The 9,121-nt window shown below is 49.6% G+C and overlaps 1 protein-coding gene across 17 annotated transcripts in view; it reads right to left on the bottom strand.

Moving 5' to 3' along the window:
• Positions 1-668: 668 nt before the first annotated feature.
• EXOC6B (exocyst complex component 6B) overlaps positions 669-9,121 on the bottom strand; it is a 703,642-nt gene continuing 695,189 nt past the window's right edge. For all 17 annotated transcript variants that reach the window (XM_089922288.1, XM_089922290.1, XM_022561258.2 and 14 more), the window contains 2 exons: positions 8,458-8,570; positions 669-4,294 (listed from right to left, as the gene is read on the bottom strand). In XM_089922288.1, coding sequence (XP_089778414.1) covers positions 4,171-4,294; positions 8,458-8,570 — 237 coding nt within the window. In that variant the 3' untranslated portion in view covers positions 669-4,170. The remainder of the gene's footprint in view (positions 4,295-8,457; positions 8,571-9,121) is intronic.

Here is a 9,121-nt window from a genome sequence, read left to right as displayed (position 1 = left end):
AAGAAGGCTGGGTGTTGTTACACAGACATTTCGGGCCTTACTCACCATGGTTTCAGATATGCCTACCAGGTCCCCACTCTCCTCCCAGTGTACACCAGACTTGTGCCAACTTTTCACTCTAATGTGGTCGGCACCATATTGAATTTAATTCCTTCAAGGCCCAGCTAATGAACATCCTGATTTCCCTGTGCTGTCTTCCCTGACCAGACCCGTTCCTACACCAGACCGTGATGCCTGTCCCTCCCTGCCACCGAGCTCTAAGGCGGGCTCATTTCGCTCCTTCCTCTAGATAATCCCTCCTGGCCCCATCTTACCCAGGAGCCTTTCCATGGCAGGGCTGGTGTTCAACACACACTGAGCCCCCAGTTACCTAGCCTGGTGCTCCCCACAAACCAGGCATGTCAAGGGTTATTCCTCTTGATGACGATGACGATGCCAGTGTTAACTGTAGAGACAGGAAAGCCTGGCCCAGTAATTTGGAATGTTTCCAAGGCCACAATTCGACTCCTTGCCTTGTCTGGCAGGCAGGCTTTCTCCTCCCCTCCAGGCTTCTGCCTGCTCTAGTCCTCAGTTCAGCTCAAGGGGTGCAATGGCCATCATCCCGACCACCAACCATGGCTGCAGTGTGCAAAAGGGGCGGGAGAACAAAACACCGTGAGACGACACTGTGGCTTTTGAACAGGTACGTAGGCTGTCTTATTTAATAGCAGTTAAAAGAGGAAAACGTACAGGAGGAATAAACATGCTCTTTCCACATAAGAGGTTTTCTACTAACCTTGAGGCCCATCTGTATCAGTAGCTTACTGGTTTTAAAGAAAAAAGTTCCCTTTAGAGTTAAAAATGGACTTTCCTAAATATCCCCCATAAATGTGCAAAATAAAAAGGCCATTTCCAACACATTAGTGAAAAGTAACTGCAAACTCAGGCAAAAGAAAGAAAAACACAAGAGGCAATGGAAGCAGCCAGGTGCAGAGTCTTGGGAGAAGCGAGGCTACGGTGAGGGGGATTTCTGCGGCAGGCCCCAGGGAGTGTGCTCGGAGGCCTCATGGGGAGAGTCATGGGCAATGCCAATCTTGGGGATAAAGGGCCCTGGGCCTGGGATTTGCTGAGCAAGAACTTGTCAAGTGTGCAGGCTGACTTGGAGGCCTGGGAGACAATGAAAATACTGGGGACTTCTCCCTGTAAGCCTGTATATTCCCTTTACCAGTGGGGACTCTCTGTTGTTTCCAATTTCCAGGTCCTGTTCTTCCCCATCCCCAAGAGCTTCATTTACAGTCTACTGAAAGTGATTTTGCTATGAGATACGTTAAAACTGTACCAGCTGCCTAAAGTACTACTGAAACCCACTAGGGTCCTGAACCTGACTGTCCCTTCAGGAATATGGACCTGGTTTTCCCAAGAACTCAGCCAACTAGAAGACGGAAAGACCTCCAGGCACCCATGTTCTTGCGTCTTACTGAGGCCTCCAGGGCACTTCTACACCTCTGGGCATTTGAGCCCAGATGTCAGGAGTCTGAAGGGCATGGACACCCATGCTTTGCACAAGTCCTCACAAGGGCTGGCGCAGCTAGAGGCCTATAGACAAAACTGAAAACTCCTACTTCACCAATTCAAACAGCTTGGACATTGCTGGTCTCTGTTTTTTTACCTTTCTCTGCTCACCAAGAGTGTGTCCCCACAGACAACTCAGTAGCTGCATGTTGGTTTCGTTACGGAAGGCTGAGGCAGACCGAGAGGGAAGAAGGGATCTAGCAAAGGATCCACCCTATGAGTCTTGGGCTTGAATAAGCGTTATCTGTAGAGGGACCTCTGTGTGCAAGGGGCAGAGTAACCCCCGTTCCTCCACCCTGTTCACTTTCTCTTCTATAGCACTGTTTCTCCAGGGTGCAGGTTTTTTTTTTTTTTTTTTTTTTTTTTTTTTTTTTTTTTTTTTTGCGGTACGCGGGCCTCTCACTGTTGTGGCCTCTCCCGTTGCGGAGCACAGGCTCCAGATGCGCAGGCTCAGTGGCCATGGCTCACGGGCCCAGCCGCTCCGCGGCATGTGGGATCTTCCCGGACCGGGGCACGAACCCGCGTCTCCTGTATCGGCAGGCGGACTCGCAACCACTGTGCCACCAGGGAAGCCCCAGGGTACAGGTTTGAGACCAGGCCAGCAATGATAACAGTTGAAAAATATTGTGATATGCTTAAGGTTCTCTCCATTCCACTTCAAAGCCTCAGCACGCAAAGCGGAAGAGATCTTGCTGTAAACTGGCATCTAGTGAAGGAGGGTGCTTGGGGCCCTTCTGAAGCAATGGGATTAGTGTGGTCATTTCTCGTTCTTTTCTAATAAAGTCCAGAGCCTGAGAGATGGTATTTTGGGTCTCATTCCCACGGACCCCTGCGTTTCCTTGGCTATGGAAGTTCTGGGTGGCAGCACTCATCTCTGAGCCTCATTCTAAGACCTGGGCAAACTGCCTAGTCCCTAGGATGAGCCTCAGAAGGCTTCTGCAGAGCCCACACGCAGCCTGGTCTCCAGCTTTGAGGAAGCCTGCCTGTCGGTGTGCATATTTTCTTCCTCATGGTTTTTAAGTCGTGATACAATATTTGGTGGGGGTGTGTGAAAAAGGAAGCACTGCCTTCCCTAGAAGCAACTCAGCAGCTGACAAAGGGAGTGAAGAATTCTGTCGGATGAGTCTTTCCTTCCACTAACCCAAGCTGGAAATGACCGTGTGGCTTATTTGTTGTTGTTTCGTGATGCACAATTATACTCTTGCCAGTAGCCTTAGTAGCATCTTCCTGAAGTGTCTTAAAGGGCAGATTCCTCTGCCTGACCTCATAGTGAAGCCCTTGCATTAAGTCTCGGGAGCCCATTTGGGACAGAGGACACAGCCTCCAAGCTAGCTGGTCCAGGCTCCTTTGCAAACGCCAGAGCTTGAGGGATAGGATTACAGGCAATCCTTCTCAGACGAAGCCAAAAGATAGCTATGGGGATCTCAAAAGGGGATGGAAGCTTTGGGCTAGAGCAAGAAAAGCTTATCCAGTATATGACTTAGTGAGGGACAGCTGTGCCATGGGTAACAAACCACTAGCCATGGCTGACCCGCTCTACTTCACGGTGACAGTGGTTCCATCCCTAAAGGCATCCAGTCCAGCTATAGCTGTCCCCACAGTACAGAGTTGATGACATTTCCTTTAAAGATGGTGGCCAGAAAGTTGGCTTTAAAACACAAAGGAATGATTCCAAGGTTTTACCTAAGGGTAAAGTAAGGGCCATTTTCAGGCTTCTGGAATCCTACTATCCCAATGACACTGCTGGAAGAGGCCAAGTCTGAGACTCTGTCTATGGAATAACTGTTGACCTATGCCCTGAACCAAGTACCCTGACCCTGAAAGAAGGCAATGAGAGGAATGGGGAAGGGCTGGGGCTCTGATTCCATCTGCACTGGCTTTCAAGATCTCCTCCTGGTGTGGGGCAGCCTATAGTTAGTCATGAGGTCCAACTCTTCCCACTGCATACTCAGCTCTACCGGGCCCCAGAAAACTTAGAAGTAAAAGCATTGGGTCAGATCTAGGCTAAAAAATGCCATCCTTGGGGGGACTGGAGCAAAGCCGTCATCTTGCCACACAGCACGCTTGTTCACCGGTCAGTGAAAGTCAGTGGACTGAAGAGATGAACCTCCAGAACTGTGTGCTGGTCTTTGATAGACTAAGTAGTAATGTTTTCCAGGCCCTTTCCTTGCATCAAGAAGAATCGGCCTCACCTACACGGTGAATGGGGCACCAAGGAGTGAACAGGATGTACTTTATTATCCTTCGGCCTACTCACCTTACCTCCCAGTGCCAAGTACCCATTTTGTTTGTGTAGTTTCTGAGCCCCAGATCTAAGCTCTAGAGCCACGGATGAAAGGTGGTTTATCATACTGGACCGATGACACCGCCATCTCTAGGAAAATACAGACAGTGTATGTAGTGTGACTTCCCCTGAAGCCCAGCCTAGCAACAGCTCGTGGACTTGCTTACCCTCGTGCCTCTTTCGCTATAGGGAAAGGTCATGCGAATACTGTACACAGGTTATTAAAAAAATACATTTGCTCTCTTTGAAGAAGAATGCACAAATGCAGGGCCAGCCAGTGCTGGGGTCCGGACTCTGGGGCTGCAGCCAGTGGCCTCTGTGGGTGAGGCCCGCCTTCATGAGTGCTGGCTGATGAGTCCCCGGAGCTGCTTGGCCACAGTGTCAATCAATTTCTGCTTGTCCCGCTCATTTTTCCGAAATTGTGCAAACATGTTGTTCTTGCGGCTAGTGTCCTTCATCCTAAACAGAGAAGGGAAGAAAGAGAGCAAAGTGTTTGAGGCAGCAATGGTGGCTAGTGTGTCTGAACCACCACCCGGAGTTGAGAGAGTCCAGAGCACTTCCACTGACAGGCGCATACTCACCTACTACTATTCACGACGCTGCCCTCCTGGCACCCAAAGGCCTCCCCACTTCAGTCACCTTTGGAGAACAGTCAAGAGCCGGCCAAGGCCAATTGCCTCCTCATCCATACCCACCCTACCTACTTCCTTCCCTTCTACGCCCAGGTATGCCTCTGTTGTAGGTATCTGGCACCTGCTGCAGCCCTGACGGTCAACAGACCTTAGAGAATGTCTAAGGTCTTCTCATCACCTCATAAACCTACTAAATCCTGCTGGGACCTTACAGCTGGTATTTGAAAGGTAAAGCAGAACGATGCTCTTAACTAGCAATTCCAAAAGAACATGAGTAACTGAAAGCCACTGTGCATTTCCTGCTCTACCTGGTTAGTCTATCCTACCGCTAACAAAACCAAGGGCTTGACTGATCTCTTTTCCTTTGCCTCGGGGTAGGGGCCCAGGGGCAGTGAGGTGGTAAGAGGGCATGGTGCTGAGGAAAGCAGGCGCCAAAAGACTGAGCCAACCGGGGCTTTAGGCAAGACAAGCCCCTAAGTTCTCAACGGCTGCTATGTCTTCAGATCTTGACCTTGGGAAAACTTTCTAACTGGCTCATGCTAAAACTCCAGGGACGGAATATTCCTAGAGCACAAACCATGGGCAGTTCTGGCCACCAGTTCCATGAGATGGAGAGACCTAACTGGGAAGCATGGATGGAGAAAGTCAAGGCCAGGCTGAGGTCGCCAGAGCAGCCCCCAAGCCCGACTAAGCCATTGTGACAGATCCCAGGAATCTGTTATTCCCCAAAAAGGGCCCACAGCCCCTGACATCTGTTGGTGATTGTTAACTCTGGCCCCAGCCTCTGCACACTGGACCTCCAGCCCACGGATAGTTCTAGTGGTAGAGAATGAAGGACACTGCCCAGACTCATTTCTCCTCGGGGTCAGGCTAGGCGGTTCCTCACCACCGTCCCCCAGGAACTTGGCCAGCTCTGACTTCACAGTCCCCTGGCCTTCACGGAGATAGGCTAGGAGAGGGGACGGAAGGAGCCTGGCACTGGGGAGTAAACTGCTCTCAGGCAGACTTCCCAGGGCCTTTGGCCAATCCTGGCCCATGTTTTTTTTTCTGTGGGGTGGCCATGTGCAGAGGGACAGACTAGAGGCCAGTCAAAAGGCCAGAGAGCCCATAAGGACATTTATATCCATATGGTAGGGAGGTTCTAATGAGCACCATTGCTTTATGGCTCTGGCTGACAGTGACAGCCACAAACGAATTGAGACTTCTCTCTCTGACCTAAGCTTTAGGGCCGTCAGCCTGGAATTACTCATCAAGCATGCTTAGACACTGTGAATAAGGTACGACCACCCACGTGTGGAGGCCTGTGCTTGGACGGGAGGAAGAAGGAGAGATGACAGAGGTTTAGAGGTTTAGGTTGTAAAGAAAGCACAAAGGTCCCCAAGGCTATGATGATTATGGTATTTGGTCCCTTAAACATTAACTGCACAATTATGTTTGTGGGACTGGCTTGATTTAGGATTATTTATCCCAGAGAACAGCTCCTTTACCTTTTCTGGATATACTATAAATCTAAATAAAACCAACACAAAGCAAAACAGAAAGAAACAATAAGGGAATAAAAACACTTCCTACCTTTATAAGACATTTAATTTAACATCCTATGTGATCATTAGTTTCATGACTCCTCAGAGCAGCCCAGAGATAGGCAGCCAGAGCTGGCTTTCAGCTCCCATAGGGAGGTTCCAGAAGTAAGGGAGGAGAGAGGGAAAAAGAGGGTGGTCTCTAGGCCCCAGAGGCCAGGATGTTTTAGCCATTAAGACCTGGAGTTGGGATTACTTGAAAGAGAAACTCAAGTGCCCTGAGGGCTGATGGTGGCATGCTGGTTTGTACCCTGGAACGCTCTAAAACCAGAGGAGAGCCCTCCCCACGCCCCACTGCATTCTGTAAGCCTAGGATCTGGATCTACTTTGGCTATGGCCACCTCTCAGTGAACAGGGCCCTCTTCTCTTTCCTGAAATGTCCTCATCAGGTCTTTGGGTCTTTCCATGTCTCACCCTGCTAAGAAGTGTCAGGTTGAAAAGGAGAGAGTGTCAAGGGGAAAGCAGGAATGGGTCAGGTAAAGGGATTGATTCCTATGAGGCTGGGAAATACAGATTTTAGTGACCTGGGTGGCCTTTGGCCCTGCTGTGTTTGGAAGGGAGGTTTTAAACCCTGCTGATCGCTCGGGCCAAGCACATGGCTTTATTACTGGCTAGGCCTCCAGAATGCTCCCGAGAGGCTGATTATTTTAGCCTATTGTTGATCCACAGGAAGTAGATGAGCCAGTACTTCTTGGATCTAGAGATTCTCAGGAACAGAGGAGTAAAGAACGGTGGAGAGGCAACGGGCCAAAGGGAATCCTAGAGCCCATTTAGACACATAATGAATATGACATCTAAGCACCAACTCAAAAGCCATTTCAGCCGGGTACTGAGAACTCTGGGATGAGGCCTTGCCTCTAATAAAGAGTCTTCGACAGGAGATCTTAAAGCCATGGGCCTCACCACTGGGAGGGAGGGGAGACTGCTGAGGAGCTCCCGTGTGTCAGTGCTGAATTGCCAGGGCTAGTCAGGGTTAGGCCCTGGACTAGCAAGGGTATTGTGTGTGCCAGGAAGGTGGCTGGGAACAACCCTTCATCTGGCACCGATGGGGGAAAATCCCTGTTACCACTCCCAGCCCCAAAGGAACTGGTAAGCCAAGGGTCACTCTAAGGACCAAGGAGAGAGGAGGCGGCCAGCCAGTTGGCACCAGGCTGGTTTAGTAGATTAGTATGTCAGGGTGGGGACAACTCACAGGGTAGGGATATTAGTGTAGTCATTAGTGTCAATGAGGAGACCGGAAGGACTTGCCTCAAAGCGATGGAAAAGGCCCAAGTGAATAATATACTTACTCTCTAGATATCCTAGGGAAGAAGGTCATTGGGAGAGAGAACCATGGGAAACAAAGTCAAAATGGAAACATCAGTCTCTGTCTTGATCTGGAGAAAGTCAACTCTGGGCTCTTGGTTTCTTGGCTCCAAACACACACCTCTGCCCCTCCCCTTCTCTCCCCTGTTATATTGCACAGTAGGAAGGTACACCTCAGCCTCTGCTTCTGTCTAAGGCTCTACTCTGGCCTCCTGGACTCTGATCCTTGCCTTGCTAGGATTTGAGACCTGCTTGGCTGGCTATATACGTAGACTTGCTACACTGTCGAGATGCAAGGCACTCTCCTAGGAAGCTGCTAAGAAGCCAGCTGTTACCTAGTTTGATGACAAGAAAAAGCTTCCCTTTTACATGGGTCTTAGTCTCTGGTCTGCCAGCTCTCAACTAGGTAAGCTAAAGCCAGAGCCAGGCTACAATGAATAGCAGATTCCAGCATCTGGGTGACTTATTGGTTAGTGAGATGCTCCGGACGTGGCTAACTCAATCTCAGTGGAAGCATCTCTCCGTCAGAGATGCTACAGCCCTGTAGCAGGACTTCTGCGGGCCAGTGACTGCCTAAGGCAAGAATTAGGCACCTCCAACACAGCTTTCTTGGGACAGTCAGCACAGTAAAGCTCAGTCTGGCAGAGGCGGGGCTTGGAGGGGCAGGTGAAGGTTTCAGTAATTTCAGGAGCTTCTCTGCTAGGAACCAGAAGCCATCTGTTCTGTGGGGCTGTCCTCTATCCATCATCATACTCCAGATGGCTGGGGCCAGGCTCACTCTGTTCACCAGGCTGAACTGAGCCCCAAACTAAGGCATCTTCCTTTCTCCTCTCGTCATCTCTAGGTAAGCTCTGAGGTAATGTCAGAGGCCAATTGACCCATACTTGCCCTAGCTTGTCAAGGCTCAGGAATTAAGAGGCCACAAGAGGAAGACTGGCCTGCCAAATCCAATGATGGAGACTGCTAAAAGCACCTATGGAGACTTTAAGAATGGGGCCTCTTTGCGGTCTTTTCAAGGTATTGGCAAAGAGAAAATTATCCTCTATACCAACCCGCCATCCCCATTTCCCCACCCCCCAACACAGACCACTGGATGGGTACTCACTTCTCAAGCAGGGTCAGAGCTGTCACAGGGTTTACCCGGAGGTACTTGCAGGTGGGCTGACCATAGTCAGCAAGGTAGGTTGACCAATCCCACTGGAGGAAGAGATCTAAAAGCTGTAAAATATCCAAACCCCCACCCCAGTAATTCATCAGACTGATAAGACAAATCAGGATCTCAGAACCCCCTAGCATCCTTCACTACCATCTATAGTAGACTTGAAGCATAAAATTTCAAACATAGTAAGAGAAAGAATGGCTACGGACTGTATCGCAATTAAGAAAATAAATGAGTAATCACTATAAGGCAGAGTCATCTCTTCCATAAGCACCGTCATGTTGCTAAGAGTACATGCTCTTAGCAGACAGCTCTCAGAGGCAGGCCTGTAATGAAACTAACATTGGACGGAATCAGAACACAAGGCTATTCTAATAATCACTCATTTGCTTAATAAATACTTGTGAAATGCCTTCCATGTGCCAAGCACCATTCTAGGAGTTCAGAATTCAACAATCAACAAAGGCGGATGTGTCCAGTGCCACATATGCAACTATATGAGCTTTCAGGTTGGAAGGTCTGGGTTCAAGTACGAGTTTCATGACTTGCTGCGTTGACTTTGCCCAAATTACTCCGTTGGTATAGCCACATGCACATGCCAGAAACAAAC

Source organism: Delphinapterus leucas, chromosome 13, assembly GCF_059928025.1.
Source record: "Delphinapterus leucas isolate spDelLeu-1000000601 "Yukka" chromosome 13, BTC_Dleu_Yukka2, whole genome shotgun sequence".
Taxonomy (NCBI): Eukaryota; Metazoa; Chordata; class Mammalia; order Artiodactyla; family Monodontidae; genus Delphinapterus; species Delphinapterus leucas.
Note: the sequence above shows the minus strand (reverse complement) of the source record. Positions and strands in the feature narration are given on the sequence as shown.